General features: G+C 43.8%; 2 protein-coding genes across 4 annotated transcripts in view; one reads left to right on the forward strand and one right to left on the reverse strand.

The window, feature by feature from the left end:
• Positions 1 to 276: 276 nt before the first annotated feature.
• noc2l (NOC2-like nucleolar associated transcriptional repressor) lies at positions 277 to 16284 on the forward strand. Its single transcript, XM_069660205.1, has 18 exons — positions 277 to 302; positions 679 to 813; positions 929 to 1112; positions 1193 to 1427; positions 1637 to 1727; positions 1833 to 1911; positions 2172 to 2282; positions 2387 to 2500; positions 2668 to 2856; positions 3693 to 3832; positions 4802 to 4913; positions 7450 to 7563; positions 9275 to 9376; positions 9652 to 9795; positions 12329 to 12442; positions 12692 to 12827; positions 14566 to 14667; positions 15944 to 16284. The coding sequence occupies exons 1-18, from the start codon at positions 283 to 285 to the stop codon at positions 16069 to 16071; spliced, it is 2250 nt and encodes a 749-aa protein (XP_069516306.1). The 5' UTR covers positions 277 to 282; the 3' UTR covers positions 16072 to 16284.
• Positions 16285 to 17377: 1093 nt separating this feature from the next.
• Positions 17378 to 22245, reverse strand: part of samd11 (sterile alpha motif domain containing 11) — a 59400-nt gene continuing 54532 nt past the window's right edge. For 2 of the 3 annotated variants that reach the window (XM_069660499.1, XM_069660497.1), the window contains exons 10-13: positions 21149 to 21924; positions 20395 to 20528; positions 19291 to 19401; positions 17378 to 19049 (exon numbers count right to left, since the gene is read on the reverse strand). In XM_069660499.1, the coding sequence (XP_069516600.1) occupies positions 18771 to 19049; positions 19291 to 19401; positions 20395 to 20528; positions 21149 to 21924 (1300 nt within the window). In that variant the 3' untranslated portion in view covers positions 17378 to 18770. The remainder of the gene's footprint in view (positions 19050 to 19290; positions 19402 to 20394; positions 20529 to 21148; positions 21925 to 22245) is intronic. The other variant, XM_069660498.1, reaches the window with a different exon arrangement.

The following is a 22245-nucleotide window of genomic DNA, read 5'->3' on the forward strand; positions in this document are numbered from 1 at the left end:
CAGTGAAAATTTGAGGTTCTCGTGCTCGCCGAATATTTTCCAATTCGATTCGATTTAGTGTTTTAATAAATAATCTTGATGCTTGCAGTGTTGTTTATTTCTAAGTTGAAAGAAACATAGAGTGCTGGATCAAAAATAATTTCAATTATGCTTATTTTTGGTGATATTTGCGAACACAATTTGCTTATGGTTTGATGCCCTTGAAACACCAAACCAACTCCTTCGTGTTGCACCGGTGGATTGTGGGTATTGAGGTTGACTGTATCACGTTTTGGATCCAGCATGGCAGGCAAACAGAAGAGGTAGGTGCATATTTTCTTTACTTTACGCCCTGTTTTTAGATTTTTAACTGTAAATCTTCTTGTGTCCATACATTAATATGTTGTCTATCCAGTCGGTGAATTTCTGGGATTGTAACTCTCGTTTTACCCATATTTGGCACGGTTTGTGACAGTGTATTAGCCATCTATGCTATTCACGCTAGCTTGGGGGCTTTTAAAATAAACGTAAACTAATACATGCTTAGTCTTATGTTGTCGTTTAAAATTGACTTTAAACAAATGTTAAAGGTGACCTTTCCAAATGGTTAGCTTACTGACAAGGTGATATGCATTATTATAAAGTTCCACATGTTGGACCACTAGTTTCATCTGTTTAACCGAACTGCGTCTTTTGTAGGAAATTAGAAGACCTCAGTGTGGATGAGTTCCTACTGTCAGGTTTTGACTCTGGAGGTGAATCTGAAGAAGACACTCCTAAACAGAATGGACTTAATACAAAGACGAAAGATCAGAAGTCTGCAACCTCTCAGATGTAAGTTGTTTTGCTATGGAATAATATATGTTTTCATACATCCTGTTAATACCATCAAAACCTCTCAAAGGCAGATGAGTAACTGTTGATTTTGTGCGTCTTTTTTCCATTATAGTGATGGGAAGAAGAAAGGTAAAGCCTCTGAGCATAAGCAGCAGCTGTCCAGGTTAAAGAACAAAGATCCAGAGTTCTATAAATTCCTGCAACAGAACGACCAAACGCTACTGAACTTTGATGACACAGACAGCTCTGACGATGAGGATGAGAAAAAGTACCACAGATTGCCATCAGCACTGGAGGTAAGTCAGTTGTTGGTGTGTGAGTTGATGAGTTCTCCTGTGAAAACAAAGATTTTCATACTGGATTGTTTTGCATGTAGGAGGCCAGCTCAGGGGAAGAAGTTGATGATGATGATGATGAGGGTCAGAAATCCAAGAAGGAGAAGGAGACAATCAAAGTCACTGACAAAATGATTAAAGAATGGAAAGCAGCGATGAAGAAGGAACCCACACCTCGTCTCTTCAGAGAAGTCACCCAGGCTTTTAAGGCTGCTGTGGCTACAACCAAGGGAGAAGGAGGAGGCCAATGTCGATATAAAGTTGCTGACAGTTCAGGTAGGATGCCATGTTTGATTTGAAGTGCTAGTGTGTGTACACAAAATGTCGCATTTCAATTTTTATATATTTATATATATGGGCATAATTTGCCTTTTTTTTTTTACTAAGCATCCTTCAGAAACCTTCACTGAGTAATACAATATATATGTCAACATTTAACACTTTTGAAATATGCATAAATACCTCTTTCCCCCTACATCCCACAGTGTTCAACGCGTTGGTCCTGTTCTGTATCAGAGACATTTATGGGGCGCTGCAGAAGATGCTTAACCTGAAGGCAGAAAAAGACCAGAAAAAGTATGAAGTGAATGTCAAATCTGCTGTTCTGTCCTCCAGTTGATAGTTTTTATAAAGGTGAAAAATGATTCCTTTGTCACTGTATTTCCTCTGATTTGCTCTCAGGCTTGTGCTCCCATCGTCTAGTCACAAGTGGCAGAAGAATCTGATCGACGTCAAGATGTATCTCGGTGGAGTAGTTCAGGTGTGATTTGTTTTTCGCTGGCTTTTCTCATGTCTTCTTTTTGTCTGTCTCTGCCTCATGTATTTTTGTGAGGTTGACAGTATGAGCTACAGTATATAAAGTGTAGAGTAATGTCATTTATCTGTCTTTGACACTGAACAAATAACTTACACTAGAGATGTGCATGATATAGAAATATCTTCCTCTTCTCCTTTTCATACATCTCAGTGTGAAACTCCTTTATTTCGCTTACATAACTCTTGTCTCTCTCTCCACTGTAGCTGTTATCTTGTCTAACAGAGTCTACAGTCATCAGCGCTGTCCTGCGGCACGCCAACCAACTTGTACCTTATTACCTTTGTCTACCAAAACAGTGTCGTCACCTGGTAAAGGTAAGGCATAGGAAACCATAGGACAGCATCTATGTGATACTAGTTTGATCCCTGCAAAACCGTTTTTAATGTTGTTGTTTTTTCTCTCATGTGTTTGTGCTTAGCAACTGATGAAACAGTGGAGCACAGGAGAGGAGACGAGTCGCGTCCTCGCCTTCCTGGCCCTCAACAAAATCTGCAGACACAAGCAGGAAACATATCTTAACCCTATTCTCAAGGTGAGCTAAGTGCAGAGAGATACAGGAATAGAAGGTATATAGCAAACTAAGATGTAAGATTGGGAAGGATTTGAGTTTCTTCAAAGACTAATTAAATATTTATTCCATAGCTCGCCCATATAACAAGTTACTATTTTTGTCTAATGATTTTTTGTCCCTCTTTGCAGCAAATGTACATTTCCTATGTACAGAACTGTAAGTTCACGTCTCCCAATGCGCTGCCTATGATCAACTTCATGCAGCGAACCCTTACAGAGATGTACTCCCTGGACACGCAAGCCACTTACCAGCATGCCTTCATCTACATCCGACAGCTGGCCATCCACCTCCGAAACGCCATGACCATGAAAAAAAAGGTTGGTTCAATGCTCTCAGGGAGATGGCCTTCTTTCTCTGCTTTCCAGAGATACAGTATAGTATGTAGGCAGAGGAAGACGGAGCGGAGTTGTGTTGCACACTGAAAAGGTTATATTACATTTTTCTTGCTGATTTTTGTAGTATCAGTGTGTCGTGTTAAATTAATTTGTTGTAAAAGTGTTTAAGTTGATTCATATTTTTAATATCACTACAAGTTCATAATGTTAAAACCACTTAGAAACAGTACTTACTGCCTGTAAAGAGGAAAATACTGTTATACCAACCCCTTTAAGAAGAAAGCACTGCCCCTTTAAGGGAAGCTTAGGAAGAGATGTATGTGCAGGCTGAAAAGAAAATGTGCTTGTGAAGCTGTTGGCATTTATATAATAACAAAAATATAATAAAAGTAAAAAAACGTGAAGATGGGCTTGTTTTGGACAGTTCATTTCAGGGGTGCAACAGTTGCTTATCCAGACGACGATCTAAGTACAGAAATGTCTTTTTTGTCATTTTACGACGAGTGATTTAAGGAATATTCTCATGTTAATATTCCTTCATTCAAATTTAACTTATCATCTACAGTATTGATTTGAAACTGCAGTCACTTTTTATTTATATTCAGCACACCAGCCTGTTTTTACTTTTTTTGCCTGCTTGTTTTTTTTCCTAAGCAGAACTTATTGCAAAAAATATTGCACAACTGAAAGAACCCCCAGAGTTAACTGTTTATACCCCTTTTTCACTACTACTACTACTACTACTACTACTTATAATGATAATAATAATAATAACAGCATTAACAATAATACTGACTGTGCCTGTTTGTTTTCTGAAGGAAACTTACCAGTCAGTGTATAACTGGCAGTACATCCACTGTCTGTACCTTTGGTGTCGGGTCCTCAGCACCTTGCACCCCAGCGATGTTCTCCAGCCTCTCATATATCCACTCTGCCAAGTTATAATTGGTACAGTCAAGTGAGTATATGTACATGCAATTTTATTACAATTCTCTTTAAATGTTAGACAATATGCAAAAACGTGCAAAAAGCTACATTAACTCCGACATGAATAGTCCATTATAGAGTGTCTATGGTGAAGCAGTCAGCGTTTTGTTGAAGCTCAATCTGTATTTAATGTAGTTTCAGAGCCATTATTTATATGAATGTCAGTGAGTTTAAAAGGGTCTGGTAGAGTTTGATTTTTACTGAGTAGATGTTTAAAAACAAAAGTAGGGCTGTAGCTAAATATTACTCTGGTTAAACATTTGTTTGGTCTAAAAATGTCAGAAAAATAGTGAAAGAGGCACATCCCAGTTACTGAGAGGCAAAGGTGAACTCTTTAAATTGCTTACTTGGATATTTTGTTTGCTGTAACTTAAGGCAAACAAATCCTCACATTAGAGACGATGGAACAATTACTTTTGGCATTTTGCTTGAAATATTACTTAAAAATGATCGTCTGCTATTTTTGATGAACCGATACTGAAGGCCAACAGCTAATTGATGAATCAGCTCGTTTCAGTTCAAAACAAAGTCTCACTACCTGCCAGCATAGAAAATTACAGTCATTTTTTTATGTGACAGAATTTGCAATGTTTCCCCCAAAAATCTGATTATCCACTTCATCAACACTTTGACATTCTTAAACTGAGGAACACTTTTGGTTTGAACATCCCCTTAAAGAAAATGTCAGCTCACTGTGGATAATGAACAGAGCTCAGCTGAGAATAGAAGATCTCCTGCTGGTACGATACTGAAAACAATGTATGCATATGGTATATTAACAAAAAAAGAAGAATACTGCAGGTGATTTTTCTTCTCAGAATTTACTGGCATTTCTTTCACATAAAGAATAACAACATGCATACAACCAGCCTACCATATCAATGTACACTGTTCCAACAGCAGGGGGAGACATTGACCACTGTTTTCTCTCTCTGAACAGATTGGTGCCCACCTCCCGATATTACCCCCTGAGGATGCACTGCTGCAGAGCCCTCACCCTGTTGTCCAGCAGCACCAACACATTTGTCCCTGTTGTGCCTTTCCTCTTGGAGGTAAGACATCCTGTCATCTTAAGTAACCACCAATCACAGTGTATAAATGTGGATTTGAACAGGAGCAGTGCAGACGTGCAGATTTCAAGTTTCCCGCAGTCGTCAGGAGGGCTGAACGGTTTTGAAAAATATCTAATTGCGATTATTTTGACTTGTATTGCAATTTCGATATGGTTTGCGGAAATAAATTGAATGATGATTTTTACATCATTTTTCTAATTTTCATTGAAAAACATATTAAAATGATTATTGTGTGTTTTCTGCAGGGACCTGTACCAGACAAAGCTATTTAATACTTACGTCTGTTTATGTTGGGTATGCCAGAACATCTCTGCAGCACAGTATTTAAATGAAAATGGTATTTTGACACACATTTCACCTTTAACAAATATTGCATCTCCTGCGATTTGAAAACTGCAGCAGGCCATATTGCGATTTCGATTAAATTTCGATTACTTGTTCAGCCCTGGTCGACAGAAACACCAGCACACTGAAGTGAAAGTAGTTTTACATTATGCAGAATAAGCAGCAGTCAGTTGGTTGTCTTTGTCATAAGTGGAAACAATGATAAGGTAGATGTGACGAAATGTTCCGTCAGTGGTTTTCTGTGGAAAACATCAGTGGCGTATGAAATACATTTTGGTCTCAACGGCCACAACTAAAGCGGCTCAGGAGGAAACATATTGAAGTGTAGGACAGAGAGATACACCTTAGTTATCACACCAATCACAGGTCACCAACTGACAACATTCAGGCTCAGGTGTTAGCACGAGATTGTGTGGTGTGTCTTGTGTGTACATGTGTGCATGTGTTTATGCATGCCATGTGGGGGTGTTGTGGTGTGGCGGAGTAGAACGGTGCGCTGGCGACAGAAATGAGCTCCGCCCACTGCACGTGCACGACTGTTGTGTGAGTTTGTAAGTGTGTGCGTACATGCATGCAGCAGTTTGGCCAAAGTGATAAAAGCATGGTTGTGGTTTACACTCTGGTCCTAACATGCTGTGCAGACCACATCCTTTCTGCCGAGGGCCCACTCTCCACCTCACACACACACTCGGAGCCATCTCCCCTAACCCCCAACAGCAAAGCGTGTTTATTTATGACGCACAATATTTCCTGTGTTTTTTTTCCTCCTTTACTGTTCCCCTTGTTAAAGCACTGTTAAAGGCGGGCTGAGGTACGCTGCTACTGTTTTAATTAGAGCAGCAGAAGCAGCCCCTTCCTCCTGTGTGTCTGTGCCTGTGTGTGTTCTTGCATCTCCGAGGGGGGTGTACGATTTGGAGCTTCCTGCTTTAGTAGCTGTTAGTGTGTATATGTGTGCATGCACCAGGGTTGGCCCATGCCTTCCCACTTCCCCCTGGCTCCCCCGCAGACCGCCACCACATCCTATGTTTGTACAGACAGCACCGGCCAGGAGCGTTGCTGTGCTTCGCACACAGAGCACATTAACGACCACACACACACACACACACACACACACACACACACACACACACACACACACACACACACACACACACACACACACAGTAGCACAGAAATACACAGAGATATGGGGAGTCAAAAATAGCTTGATACACAAATACAAGGCAGAAATTCACTTGCACACTGTGGGCAGATGTGAAAGCTAAAGCTTGTAGACAAATAGCCCACACATTGGCCAGAATGTACCTTCATAGACTAAGATAGAAATGTGTCATCTCAGGAGCACTGCAGTATGTAAAATGAACTGTGCAGAATAATCAACTTAATCATTAAGCAACATAGAGCTAAATGTTAGCTTGTTTGTGGGCTCTGTATGCTGAACTTCGGAAAAGACAAAAAGAAAAATGCAGATTTATTAACACCCGGCTTTTTTGCTTAGTGGGAAAGGTTACAATCGGCATTCAGACCCGGGTCAAATGACTCTGCAGTAGACCCGGGTAATAGTAAAGTAGTAAAGTAGTAGACCCGCCTCTGCCCCGATTGGCATTGATGGGAACACAAAACCTCCCTCGACACGCTAATATCCACTCCCTCTCGCGCGATGCTACGCTCCGTCTGTAACTTCTACGACTCCATGTCATCTCATCTACAAATTCCGCCCGTCTCCCTCCAAGCAGCGCTCGAACATCGTTCTAAATTGTTATTGTAAATTGAGTTTGATAACCAGACTGAGTGGGTGATAGATACAATAAAGACCTAACCACTGTAGCATCTTCACTGTTTAATAACCCTGTTTCGGGCGCGTTTGTGACGTCAGACGGTGACGCAGCAGAAAAGAGACTGATGGGAGGATACTCCACTGGTAGTGGGAACAGAGACAATCGGCATCTATAAGCGGGTCTATAGATTGCTTCAGTATGCAATGTGTCTTGATTGGATAAACAGGACAAAGGGTCAGTGATGAGGAGTCGTCTTTTTTAGAATATAAATCCATGTACTATACTGTTCCCTCAAGAAAGTATACTTTGAATTATTGTACTAATGAAATGGAGCCTTTCTGAGCAGTCTGGACTGAGGTCAACATTTTCACTTTATATCTTTTGCTTTGCAGATCTTCCAACAAGTGGACTTCAACAAGAAACCAGGGCGAATGAGCAAGAAACCAATCAACTTTGCAGTCATCCTGAAGCTTAGCAAGGTCAACCTCATGGAGAAAGCTTACAAGGTAAGTACTACTTTTATCCGCCACTTGTAAGGGCAGGTGGTTGGACAGTTTATTTTCCCTACAGGTTAGAAAGAGCATTCAGCGTGACTCTGCTCTGTGCGAGTGCTCTGGTTGGTGCTCCTGCTTCTCATGCTTTTCACACCGAGAAGGAGCAGCAGCTGATCAGATGACTGCTTCAAGTCTTAGTTAATGTTATTTTCACGCTGCTCCCTGACACTGCGTTGGCCTGCGTGTGTACATAAGGGGATTGAGGGCACCACTGAGGGCTCAGGGCTCTAAAACTGGTCTTCAGTCACCACGCTCAGCGCTGCAGCAAAGAGGATTGCAGCACGGCCCTCTGGGATTATCCCTCGCACGCCGCTTGCTAGGGCTGTTTTAACTGCTGTCACCTGGGCAGATGATACGAACCCCTGCCCTGTAGACTCGCACCAGACCTCACCAAGCGAGCGCTGATCTGTCTGACCCTGAATACTTAAACTCCAAGGTGTTGTATTTGTATTTCCAAAAAGTGTCTAGCGCTACAGACCATGTGTCACTGAATCTGGCTTTCTAAATGACATGATTTAATATATAAATACAATATGTGCTGTAGCTACATAAAATACGTATATGGTCCATCCTTAATTTACAGGCCCACGTTTAAAGTTAAACTCCTGCAGAGGCTACATGAAGACAACATTGTCCCCTTTAACCAAACTCAGCTTAAGGATTAAATGATTTTATGGATTAAATGACAGCTGGGCTAAATGTAGCCTGACAATCAGACTGATTTACCTTTTCATTTAAAGCTCCTGTGAGGAGTTTTCGGCTGGTTATGAAATGGACTGAAATTATTACCGATGCCTCTATATGAGCTACAAAAGCAAACAAGACCATCAGCGACAAGATCGACTTTATCTTTAGTAGTTATATTTAATTCCTGAAACCGCAGCTGTGAGGGTAGGTGTCAGACGAGGCGGTTTACTTTGCGCTGCATAATCAGTCTTTATTCTGTCTTTGTCTGACACGTTTGAATGTTCTAAGAAAATGTTTTTGTTGAAAAACACTTCTTACTCACGAACAGGACAAAATCAGCAAAGAGATGAGAGGTACCACTTTGTCCACAGGGGTCGCCAAAATCAACACGAAACAACGCAACAAACCAAAAGTTGTCTGTTTGTCATGAATGTAACGAGGTAGCACTTTATAGTCAAATGTTTTCCCAGTCTTAATCAGTCCTATTTCGGATTAGAGAGGAAAGGCCTGAAACAGGCTATGCTAGGCTAAGTTGTCAATTGTGATTTTTAGTTAAATGCAACAAGATTAATTATATCCATTTAGTTGCTTTGTCAACGCTGCCACCAGGTCAGTGTCAGATGAGGCGATTAACAGCACACTGCCAAAACATCCTTTTACATTTTTTACGGCAAAGATTGATGGTGAGTGATGCGCATGACTGTTAAAAGAAGGCAAAATTAGATTTTTCATCAGAAAACACTTCATACCTACCTACAGGTCAAAATCAGTAAAGAAATGAGACGTTCCGCTTTGTCCACAGGGGTCACCAAGATGGACACAAAATGAAAGTTCCTCACAGGAGCTTTAAGATGCTAAACAAAGAAGTGAATGATAAACTGAAGATTTAAACATCCATCCATTATCTATACCGCTTATCCTGTTAAACATCTGTGTCAATATTTCATGTTAATCTTACTGCTCTGCTTCGTTGTAGGACGGGTTGATCGACCAGCTGTATGACCTCATACTGGACTACTTCCACACTCAGGCCAGCTCCATCGGCTTCCCTGAGCTCGCCCTGCCTACTGTCATGCAGGTAAACTTCAAACTGATCCTGGAAGGATCTCGATTCAGGAAATGAAATGATTTCATCTCCTTTGTATTTAAAAATGACACAACATACATGCAAGTTTAAGAAAATAGATTGCAGTAACACTAAAAATCATTTCCACCCTGATTTAATGATTCAGTATCTGCTCCCCTTAAGGGAAACAACCATAAGCCCTCTTTCTTACTGCACTGTATGGTCAGACTGGATGATCCTTTACACCGGTTCCTTCCCTCTCATACTTCCCCTCTATGTCCCTGCAGCTGAAAGCGTTCCTGAAGGAATGCAAAGTGGCCAATTACTGCAAGCCGGTGCGCCAGCTGCTGGAGAAGGTACAAGAGAACAGCAGCTTCATCACAGGACGGAGACAGAAGGCCGCATTCGGAGTGTCCGATGCCACTGCTGTGGTGAGTGTGTGTGTGTGTACGGAGCGAGGTCAGAGGAAGACTGTCTTATCCTGGTTTTACAGGCTGCCTTTCTAGAGTCTTTGTTCTACCTTTTCCCTCCGTGGTATTTCTTTTCACTTTGGCTTCCTGTTTCCTAACTTTATGTGAACCTCTGAAAAAGGCCTTTGAGAAATTAGAAAGTAAGTTGTTAAAGCAGGCAGGTGCTCTTCAAAACAAAACCATAAAGCTGAGCTTCAGATACTGAAAAGACATTACAATTGTGATAGAATAACTTACTAGGTGTAAAATATGGCAATTAAATGTGTTAGTGATAAAAAAAAAAATACAACACACACACACGATTTTGTGTCACTAAATACTTCTTAAGTTTTAACACAAAAAGTTAAAACATGTTGCACAGTCATCTTGATTTAAAAGCATCAAAATCAGGCCGTTTTTAACTATTTTAACTGACTCATAAAACCTGGATAGATTCATCAGTTTTGCAATTACAGAAGCCAAACAAGTATTGTTAGTACAGATTATTAAATGTTGAGCTGTGTATAATGAAGTGTATTTATAACATTGAAAAATACATTTTAGCCCTGATAAGTAATAAATATTGGCTCATGCACCATTGTCCTGTACGGTGTCAGACTTCCCTCTTATCATTCAACAAGATAAACCCCAAAAGTGAACTATCTGAAGATGCCGTTCAGAATGCCACAGACGTAAAAACATGCATCAAAAGCCTCGACTATGCTCCGTCCAGCAAAACGAGTTGTACACATTTTAAATGCACTTTAGACCATGCGCTCTGAATGGTTTAAATAGGGCTGTACGTGTGAGAAACCCTGATGACCCTGTGGTTATTGGAAGCTCTTATGGGCTCTTGAGCAGCTATCAGTGTGTTTTCTGTGTTGAGTTGCTCTCTGTATGCTACCTGTACACACACACGTTTATTTCTATGCGGCTCTGCTCCTGCAGAGAGTCTTGACATGTAGTGCTGACTAAGGCTGCACGATATTGGAAGAAACTGACATAGCGATAACTTTTTCTTCTGATATAAGAAAAAAAAGGGAACTATACCAGATAAATGCAGTGTACTTTAATGTACATATAAACGATTAACAATCATACATTTTCGGGACTTCTCTTTTCTTCTAACAAAACAAAACCCTCCTACTTTCACACTTCAGTTCAGTGACTCTGACAGTCTGAAAGAGTGCAGGTGGAGCGACATGTTTCCAAATTAGACTTGTGGGCTGCAGTTGCGTTAATTATACGGTATAGCATTAACCATTTGTAACGGTGTTCAAATGTATGTTTAATTAGCGCGATCAGCCCGGTGATGGTAACTTTTTGAAACGAAAGCTCATCATCTCCTACTTCCTGTCGACACACACATCCACACGCCCTGAGTGCGCTGCATGTGTAGCAGCCGCTCTGTTTATGTGGCCACAGCCGGGATGAGAGGTAGCTGATAACAGAAATAAACGCACTGAAAAGCCACTTCGCGTAACTGAGCGTCTGCCTCGATATTGCACTTGCTCACATCGCAATTGCAATGGTTAAACGATATATCATTCAGGCCAAAGGCTGTCTAATATTTAACAGTGTGTAAGGATGAAATTAAAAAGGATGGTCTTTGTGTAATTTAGCTGATGAGAAAAATGCATGCCTACACACATGAAGGTGTGTGTGTGTGTGTGTGGGGGAACCAAGTAGACAGACAGCAGCGGCAGCTCCTGTCGCCGCAGCTCTGTGCTCAGCGGAGGCTGTCGTCATAGCATCCACTCGTTGGCTCTGTCCAGTGGTAGAGGTGTCACCGCAGGCGAAGAAGAGCGGACAGCCGTACTGCTGCTGCTGTGGAAAAGGCCACGGCCCCCCTCCGGCCATCCCCCCCCTCCCCGCTGACATGTCACCCAAACTGAGAGCTAGCCTAATTAACGATGCCCTGCCTCTATCCAGGTCGCACTCGGATGTCTCTTGTCTCTGCTTGCTGTCTCGATGTGAAACTGTCTTGGTTGGATTAAGAAGTAGCTTTTCTCTTTCATTTTCTTCTCCTGTCTTGTTTTTTGGACGTACATGTCACACATCTTAATCGTCGCACAGCAAATTGTTGTAAATGTGTTAAGCTAACGGGCGCAGGAGGCCGCGATCTATTCACTCTATTGGATTTGTTGGTCAGATAATGTGATTTGGCCTAATCAATATCATCCACAAAGACCTTTAGGGGCCGGAGAAGATCCGCTGGTTTCCCCTTTTTCTGTCTGCTTTCTGCAGCCTCCGACTCTCATCACTGTCTCATCTGTCCATCTCTTTGTCCTGGTCCAGCCATGTGAAGTTGTTTTATAGAAAGTCACATGTTGTATGAGAATTTTAGATTTTGAATGAACTTGCTGAAAGGCTCCTATTACACTACATCCCTGAATATTTGTATTTAATTATTTACTTCAAGTGGCTGCACAGATGTTCTAAATTATACCCGCCCGTACCTGTATGTGATTACACTCTTCAATGAACATGTTTTAATCAGCATTTCCTCTGTCAGGCGGCCTGGGAGAAGCAGACACAGGAGGAGGGCACTCCCCTCAGCAGGTACTACAGCCAGTGGAAGAAGCTGAGGGAGAAGGAGATCCAGCTGGAGATCTCTGGAAAAGAAAGGGTAACTATCTAACCGAAAGACCCTCCAACATTCGCCTCATCCCACTCAGTCACCATGAATCACTTCTGGCTTTTCCTTTATGAATGTCACTGTTACCCACAAGAAAGGCTCTTTAACATACATCATAAAACAGTCATGCTGCATGGAAAAGAACTTTACTGGCAAACCAATATTTTCTGATCGTTATTAACCAACAAAAGCAGAGTGTATGTGTTTGTATTGACCCTGCTGTTTTTGTGTTGTGTACAGATGGAGGATCTGGACCTCCCTGAGATCAAACGTAGGAAGATTCAGGAGAAGAAGGTCGAGGACAAAAAGGAGTTCAAGGATCTATTTGAGTCTGACAGCGATTCAGATGAAGATGATGGAGGATTCAAAATCAGAGGCAAGCTCAATCCTACACACACTCCTCACTCTCACTCTTTGCCTGCTGAGAAGTTTTACTTGTGCATCAGCGGGCTAGGACATCTTGGCCTCTAGGGGGCTCTGTTTTCTTGCTACAGGGCAAAAGCAAAGTAAAACACAGGAAGACCGTTCAGTCAGATTCCTAGGTTTCCCTCTCTGTATCTGCAACAGACGGTATGTGTGCTCGGAGTTTTGACACATCCACAGAGGCCGTTTCAGAGCTACAATATAATCCAAAATTAAACTCAAGAGAAAATCGGTTTGGATCTAGGAGGAACCGTCGGCCTGATCTTTGTTTGACCCCAGTGTGTCGCGTCCTCGCTGGGTCGTCCACAGGTCACAGGCAGCTGCACCATCACTTTTACAGCTTTACACTCGGACATGCTCCAAGGAGAAAAAAAAAAAAGCCCTCCGCAAGGTCACAGAGGAAAGGAGTAGGCGGCTGGGGGATTTTTTTTTTATGCATCTGGACTTCATTGTAGGGAGAGTCCCTACAAACGGATGGGCAGCTGCCGGCAAGCGACGGGCCTCCGCCTCTTTCTCTCCATCCACCCCTCCCACACCTCGCACACACACGAACTGAAACCCCCCGACAGGAAGTACAGGCTTGGATCCCAGCGGGGGATCCTAATTCAAACCAGCCTAGTGGAACAGCCAGAGGTGGCCGCTCCCACTCCTCTCTCCCTCTCTTTTTCTTCTCTTTCATTCTAGCTCTCTCTTTCTGGCTCTGTAGGCTTCAACCAGCTGCCCGCACATGTCTTCACAACACGTGCACACACAAAGACACACACACACACACACACACATGTTGATGACAGCACACAAGCACACACCCAGCACCGTCTCGTCCAGTCTTGAAGAGCCAAAAGCTTTCGGGCAGCTCACCAAAGCTCTTTGTGGTCTCACACACTCCCGGAAAGAGGGGGAGTGCGAGAGGAGGGGGCTGATGATTTAGATTGATGTGTGTGTGTGTGGGTAATAAGTTTTCCAGGTCATTTGGGGGCAACTTCTAAGGTACCACTTAGGTCTACTAGCGGCACCAGAGAGTGAGATTATGTTTGTCATTTTTAAATTTAGATAGGAAGGAAAGTACCTGATGTTATAATAGTCTGTGTTTGTGTGCGCACTTAGTGTATGTATGTGTGTGTGTCGTTCACAGACAGAGGAAGTAGCTGTGTTTTGCTTCCCTCCTCCACACCCCCAGACTCTCGTCATACCTCAACTTCAAAGCCTGTGGACCTCAGTTGTCCCTTTGGCTAAACAACACACACACACAAACACACAGCACCCTGAGCAGAGCACAACACAAATTGAGACAAACTCCAAACTTCTCTCCAGTGCGCACACACACACACACACACACACACACACACACACACACGCATACGCACGCACACACTTTCCCATCATCATGGTTGCTGTGGAACCTGCCTGTTATCTCCATTTGCTATATTTAGGCCGTGAGCATAAGATGTCTGAAATTGCCGGTAGTAAACTGTCATGGGTGTTTGTGCAGCAGCAGCAGCGGCGTCTGTAATCGACTCTCAGTTCCATCTCTGGAGGAAATAGACACTTCCAGCTGCCTCTGATGCCTGGCCCACATATAGGTGTCTCCAAAGTCCTCAGACGTCAGCGATGCACCAACGGAAACTTGTCTGAAGAAAGTACCAATAGACAAAATTCAATGCGTTGTAACGTTGTCCTCTGTCTCCCCTCAGGTAAAAAGGGCGCCCGCAAGTCTGATGACGACGACGATGATGATGATCTTGAAGATATGTCAGACCTGAGTGATGATGAGGGGATGGAGGGTGGAGACTCAGGTTAGTACAACATCAAGTTCACAAAAAAGGGTACTTTGTATCATTCATCATTTTAAACATCTGCTGTGTGTAAAGTAAAGAAGAGACTAAAAAAATGTCACTGATAGTAGGGTATTACACAGGCTCATTCTTGTGGAGGCTGCACATGTTAGGAGTAAAACATTAGATCCTTTTTGTAGAGCTGCAGGGAGACGACGATTAGTCGATTGATATACATTTAATATTTTAACAATCAATTATGTTTCAGTCATTTTTAAAGTTGTAATTTTTTGGCGGCACCTATGGCGATAAACGTGATTGTGGGAGCCAGATATCCAGACGGTGTTGCACGTGTGACGTCCATGGTTGGCTCCGGTTGTAACTCTTGATTTTCCTGGATGACGGTCGCTTTTCTTTTTGCCTTCATCTGACTGTCGGATTTTCGATCATGTTGATCGTTTCTTTGTTTGTTCAGCCATAGTAGATTACTGTTGACTCGCAACACTTGCAGAGACCGGAAAAGCAGCCGCTTAGCTCCACCTACCAAGACCAACCACCAACCACTGCTGGGTGATAGAAAACATGTCACTAACTGGGCGCTGCTTGAGTCGCACCAGACACCCAGTCCATAATAATACTATATACTCCAAATGCAAAGGCTTTCATCAGTGGGCCATAGGCTCAATCACTATTGTGTTACCTCATTCGACGATAGATAGTGACTTCACAGACATTTATTCACATGAAAATCTTTGAGATTATCACTTTAAATTTAAAACTTTACAAAAAAAGCAAAAACTGCCCAATAATCTGATTCCAGCTCCTTCAATCTGAGGATTCACAGCTTAAAAGCCAACATTTCCTGACACCGTTGGTTGCAGCCCACTTTTTTTCATTTTGAAATGGGTCAATTGGAAAATTATACATTGACCATTTGTTGGGAGGAATTCCTACACTTACTATTCCTTTTTATAGATCTTGCAGTCATCTTTCAATCAATCCATGTTTATTGAAACGGTGCCAAATCACATCAGAAGTTATCTCATGACACTTCACATATAGAGCAGATCTAGACCATTACTTTTGTAATATTGCTACTTTAAAACCAACTCATTTTTAGCATTTAAAGTTAGAATTGTTGAAAATACTAAATACTCAAGTGACTCTTTAAAATATCTTTATAAAAAATTACTTAATGTGCACATAAATAATCAAAAAGTTCACCTCAGATACCTGCAGGCCTCACACTCCCATGTGGCTGAGTGTGAAGTTAACACTCTAACTATCTGTGTTCTAGATGATGAGGAGGAGGGGGATGAAAAGGCCTCCAAAGCTCCTCAGCCGCTGTCCTCCTCTGCTCTGATAAAGCTGGCAGAGGGAGGCGAGGATCTGGTGGAGGACCTGGAGCTGTCTGATGATGACTGAGGTTCACGGATGCACACACTCGAGCTCACCTGAGGGACTTTAATGTTCTCAACTTTACAGAACCATCTATACTTCTAATGATATTGGACTGCTTGTTATTTTCTCTGCCTTTGAATTTTGTATTACTTAGCCTGTACAGTACAAACATGTTCATGAATTAACTTTATGAAACATTGAAATTGTATAAAAAAAAAAGATGGGTTAAATAATCCGGATTGTTTTCCTTTATTTTTTTTGTAAGCTGCTAATTAATTGAAGCATGTGCGTGCATGTTGATGCACCTGAAACGAGTCATTTGTGTCTTCCGTACATGTGCACACCTGTAGGCACCCTCAGGCGTTGTGAGGACTGGCTATTTGGAGAGAGCTATGAGCCTCGGCGAGCCCGACTAGGCCGGCCAAGAGGAGGGGTACAGAGAGGCGGGTGTTGAGCCCTGAGGCAGCAGTGCCGTGCCAGGCTGGCAGGGTGGCGTCTGATGCTGTGCCAAGACTCTCTGCCCAGGTGGTAGAGCAGCAACACAGGCTGGTCTGTTTTTGTGCCAACTCCTCACCCACCCCCCACCCAGACCACTGTCTTCTGTGTGTGTGTGTGTGTGTGTGTGTGTGTGTGTGTGTGTGTGTGTGTGTGTGTGTGTACACACGCTCACACTCAGCTTTCCTACTGCAACGTATCCCCTTTTCTGTCTCGGCTTCACTGCATCTTTCCAGCATTCACCAGCACACTAAAGGTGATACTCTGTTGGGTGACCGTTTCATGCACGCATTCACGGGGGTACAATGCAGGGCAGAGTTGTTTGACATGGATTTAAGCGCCACAATGGAGATTTGATGAGACTCACTTTTGTGTCGTCACATTTCCTCTAGTCGTTTTCAGTGAATGCACACCTTCTGGTGCAGAGGCCCTGCCTAAAGCGAGGGGAAGTCCCTGTAGTGTGTGGAGTGTACTGCTTCAGTGCAAACTCTTTGAAGGAGGAAGGTAAGAGTGAGTGGGGGCTGTTCCTGGTTCTGCATTTGTGTAAGTGTGTGTGTGTGTGTGTGTGTGGGTGGGTGGATGTGGAGGTTCAGGTTTATCCCCACCGGCAAGGGAGGCCTTGGCCTGCGGCTGAACCTCACACTCTGACAGCTGGTGTTGACCTGAACTGTGCCCCCCATGGGTCACCTCCCCTTCACACACACACACACACACACATCAGGAGACCACATACTCCCTCCTGCACGTTTTTACAGAAGAACCACAAACACTTGAGGAGGGAAAGGCGTATATACGGGGACTGACACAGACATACAAACAGCAGAGAGAAAGCAGAGTTTCTTAAGGATTTATTTCACCTGTGTGGTGAATAGAAAAATAGGATGAAGACAAAACTTTTGAAGGGAAATCTAGAGACCATTTTTAATTCATTGCTTGCGTAGTTTAAAAAAAAAATTGAAAATATTTGCATTAAGAGCTTTGTGCCTTTCTTTTCCCTGCAACCAAGAGAAAACAAAGAAAGTATCTTTGGAATCCATTTTAAGGGCTAATTATAATACATATCATAATCTGCTTTATCTACTACATCAAAAGTCCTATAAATATTTTTTCCTCATTTATATGCTGAAGTAGCATTTAAGATTGGAGTATCTTTTAATATTACACTTTAAAAAATGGCAGAACAAAAAAGTATTAACAAAAGTACCACCAAAGTTCAGCATGTCACATTTTTCAGTAAAGAAAACCTTATTCGTGCAACTACATTTAACAAAAGTACCACGTATGTAACCTTCAGGATATTTTCATCTTAAGCATGATTCTGTACAATTTTGCATGGTTTTCCTACCTCCCACAGTAGTTAACACAAGCGTATAATGACGCAAGCCGTACACACCGTAGCCGCCATTGAGGCTTTGGTGTTTCGCCAACACTTTGAAGTCAGCAAAGGACACACTGCCTGTCACCTCAAGCACAGTTCGTCATGTGAGGCACTAGCCCAGCATGTCTCTGTTGGACCAGTCTTAATTAATGCAAAAAGAAGCAGACACATTGTGAAACACGGGTTCAATTCCACACATCCGGTCATCTTTGGTATCGGGACAGTGGAATGCATAGTTGCAGTGATAAGAGGGAGCTGGTCAGATCTGGTGCAGCTCAGCGTATGCTTTAACTCCAGCCTCTAAAAAGACAGCTCCACGCTGCTGTTTGGCCTCAGGAAGCAGGCGAGGGGGAAGGAGGGAGGGAGGAAAAGGGGGGGGAGATGTTCTTTTTAATTCCTGGGTTCTGCAGGGCTTGTGGTGAGAGACAAGAGAAAGAAAGTGAGTGAGCAGAGCTTCCTCCAGCCCAGGAAGGAAGGAAGAGTTTCCGCTAGCGTCTGACTGTCTGACTTGCAAGAATGTCGCATTTGTGGCAGAGCTTCGCTCCTTTTTTTGGCAGGCTGTCTGTGACCAGCTGTCTCCCTCTCCTCTTCCTCTGTTCCCCACGTGTATCTGTTCCAACCCAGTTTGTTTGGATCTGCACGGCTACAGCCGCTGCAGAGGAACTCAGAAGCTGATAGGTTTGTCAGATAAGGTCCATATCTTTACGTTGTCTTATTTCCAGTCCAATGTTGTCCCATTATTTCAGTGTAAAGTTCCCAAAGTGGGAGGAGTCTGGTAAATGAGTCAATTTCTCTGACTCTCCGGTTAGTTTGAGGCTGGTCTGCCCTCCTAACTCCTGTCTGTTCTCTCCTACGAAGGAGTCTTAGCCTCGTATCGTCCCATCACCGTGGAGCCGTTTTCCTGCTTAGGGGAGGAGCACCCTGGGGTGGGGCCGCTGTATGGAGAGGAGCTGCTGCTGGTGGAGGCGGGTCTGTGGGGCAGGGACAGAGAGAGTGGCAGGGGGGTGTCAGATGGCGTGGTCAGGGGGTCCCGATCCCGTTCTGGGGGGCGTAGCGCGGCAGAAGGAGGAAATGGGAACGCCAGCGGGAATCCAGTCATGTAGAAGAGCCTGCCAACACGCCGCGCCACCTGAGGAGACGAGAGATCACATGACTGTCAGTACGGCCTTCTGACTACTGAATAATGGACTTATGCTGTACTTTGAACAGAGAGAGAAGAGAGGCTGCGGTCTAAGGGGCTGGCTAGTTAAATGGACTTATCTATGCTACGCTAGCAGTTTGTCTTGGGCCTATGAACAGAAACACTCATTCAAACACACATGTCCATTTAATCACTCACAAACACACACGCAGGTCTGTGGGGTGTGTACCTGTGAGCGGATCTTGAGCGCAGGCCCCAGCTTTAGTCCCATGGTGCTGAGCAGGTGCTCCTCAGTGAGCAGCGGTAATGTCTCTCCATCAATGGCCTGCTCCCGAAACACCTGGCGGAGATACAGCCGCTTCAGCCACAGCCCCAACACACACAAATACACATTCAACACGCCTACACATTCATTCACACAACTACCAAACAGTGGCTCTATTCCAAAATGTTACATAGCCATTTTTACGAGGAAAAAAGCTGCAGATTAAGAGAGTGAACGTTCAGACACTGCGTCCTCTTTGATGAGTGTTATTGGTTACTGGAATCCTCCCTTCCTTACAGGCCGTGAAGTCACAGCGTGACTCCAATATGAGAGATGAGGTTCCAGTGCTGCTCCATGAAAAACGATTTCTGAAGTCCATCTGAAGCTAATAAGATGGAATTTTCTACTAAGAGAACAGTTTTTTAAGAAGAGACTTGATTTGGCTGACTCAGGCAGTTAAAACCTCATATTAGCTTCAGCTGAACTTTACTAATCAATTTTGCATAGAACAAGAATTGGATTTTGTGTCTCCCCTCGGATCTCTTACAATGGAGGCACGTTAGGAAGGACTCTTCACACCACAGCCTGAATGATTACAGCAACAAATAACTCTTTAAACATACGTGTGTGTGTTGTTTTATAATTAGGAAAACTCTCTTCCTTTGTCTTTAAAAAATATTTTGTTACAATATTTTTGGATAAAGTTAAGATGGGATCATTTCTGTGAAATGCTGAAATGGCTCGATTATAATTTAATTCTACACACATACAGATTTCATCCACACAACCTATAGCTGTACGCCAACATGCTAACTCGCCCCTCATTCACAACAAAGCTACAAATATGGCTGCAATTGTGAACATGACCATTCATGCATCCACACACATCCACAGTATCTTGGGGGAAAGAAAGCTAGATATAACAAGAGGCCCTTAAAAATACTACAGTAGTGCTGCATTATGGTTTCATCTATGTCACTGTTCTTCTATGTTAAGTAGTCAGCCCGCCCCAGGCCTCCATCCTCTCTCTCTTTCTCTCCCCCCTCCTTCCTCCCCCGTTGTCCTCACCTGTGTGTATTCAGCACATCCGGCCAGGCTGCTTATGAAGCCACACACGTCCTCCACACTCCACTTGCTGATGTCCTCCACAGGGTTTGCTGTGGCTGAGTCCTCCCCATCCATGAAAAGACCTCCCATAGAGCCTGAGAGAGCAGCAGTGGGTGAAAATGATGTGTCAATATAAACACTGGGTACAAAGTCGCCATTTAAAGTGAGGAGCTTGCTGTTCTTTAACCTTTTAAAGTATCTAAAACATTGGGCTACATTTTAGAGAAAAGCTGTGAATCCCTCTTTACTTCATGAATCACATTCTAATCAAAACAATTTCTTTATGATTTATTGACCAATCAAATAGTTTCAGCTGTACTGACAGGGTTTCAATCTTCTGTGTTGAAGCTGCTTGTGGTGGAGTTTTTTGTTAATATCATTAACTTGGTAAAATGGTAGATTGGTTGTTTTCACAAAGTTTAATCTATGTTCTGATTTTGTTGTAACACATATGGACCTGTGTCGTGTGTGTATGCGCAAAGTATGTATGTGAACAAACACCCCCCCCCTCCTCCCTCCTCCCTCCTCCCTGCCCACGTGGCGGTGCTGCTTTGTGGTGATTGTGAGGGTCACACCGGGGTCAGAGGCAGGGCCCCTAACAGGGAGAGGTCTCCACACTGGAGACACGCACACAGAGAATGACGCTAATGGGTTTCACATGTCAACTTGCGGCCTTGTGTGTGTGTATGTTTGTGTGTGTGTGCGAATCCCTCACCCGTGTGGAAGTAGGGGTTGCTGTAAGGGAATCCAAAGGGCAGCGACTGGGTGTGTAGAGCAGGCAGCGGCGGCATGAACCCAGGCGGCAGGTGGTACTTTACATCAGCTTTGCCCAGTCCAGCAGTGAAGAGGTGGCGACTGGGTGACTCTGTACCTGCTGAGCTGCAGGGGGCGCTCAGCCTTCCTGAGCTCTCTCCACTCTCCTTGGCACCGTCGCACACTCCCTTGCTGCCAGTTTCCTTACCCCTGTCTCTCTCCCTGTCCCTGGGTTTACTGCTGGACTTGGCATCCACTCGGTCGTGCCTCTCCTCACACATCTCTGCGTCACTGTCCGAGTCCCTCATGTCCTCATCCTGCATCTCCCTGTCCCCATCTCTTCCTCTTGTGTGGTCCCCAGCACGGAGCTGTGTCTGGGGGCCCCTGCGAGGGAGCTTCCTGGACTCAGCCTCTGGCCCAGAAGTGGAGCTCTGAGCCTGGGTGTCTTTGGGTGTGGAGGGTGCTCCTGGTTGCTGCTGCTGGTGGTTGAGGGTAAGTAAGGGTGTGGCAGCCCCATGGCGTAGCACTAGCATTGCATTTGAGCGGCGAGCCAGTTCCTCACGGAGCGGATGGCCTTCTGGGATGTCGTGGAGGCTTCGCAGAGCCGGATGGTCGGGGGGCAGGCCAGGAGGTAGAGCTCCCAGAGGGTCGCTGCCCATGAGGCGCTGCTGCTGCTGCTGCCGTTGGTGGAGACTTTCCAACTCTTTCTGTCTCAACAGCTCTGCCGACATCTCAAGTCTGAAGCAGCAGAACACACAGGGACTTTAACGTACAGGCCAAATGTTTCACATTTACAACACTACTTGTGTGGGTGTGGCTTATGACTAGCCATTTTCACATGAACTCTAGACAGTCTCCTGTCATTGTCCGGACTTGCCCTTTCACTCATGTTACACACAGCGGGAGATTGTCCATGTCATACTTGTTCTCAACCACTGGCTCCTTGTAAAAGCGTGAAGGAAAAGGAGGAGCAGGACTCCCCTGTAATGGTGACTGTTTTTGCATTGATATCAGTACAAATGGTATGAGGACAAATCTGCAGTACTGACGCAAGAGTAG

The sequence above is a fragment of the Semicossyphus pulcher genome, unplaced genomic scaffold (assembly GCF_022749685.1).
Source record: "Semicossyphus pulcher isolate SPU_LCO1_2020_fin unplaced genomic scaffold, fSemPul1.0.p SCAF_13, whole genome shotgun sequence".
In the NCBI taxonomy this organism is placed as follows: domain Eukaryota; kingdom Metazoa; phylum Chordata; class Actinopteri; order Labriformes; family Labridae; genus Semicossyphus; species Semicossyphus pulcher.

What these genes read in the sequence shown, in the direction of transcription:
- noc2l (XM_069660205.1), top strand. Translation starts at nt 283, where the DNA reads ATGGCAGGCAAACAGAAGAG. An exon ending in ATGGCAGGCAAACAGAAGAG is followed by an intron (nt 303 to 678) that starts GTAGGTGCATAT and finishes CGTCTTTTGTAG; the next exon opens with GAAATTAGAAGACCTCAGTG. An exon ending in GATGGAGGGTGGAGACTCAG is followed by an intron (nt 14,668 to 15,943) that starts GTTAGTACAACA and finishes TCTGTGTTCTAG; the next exon opens with ATGATGAGGAGGAGGGGGAT.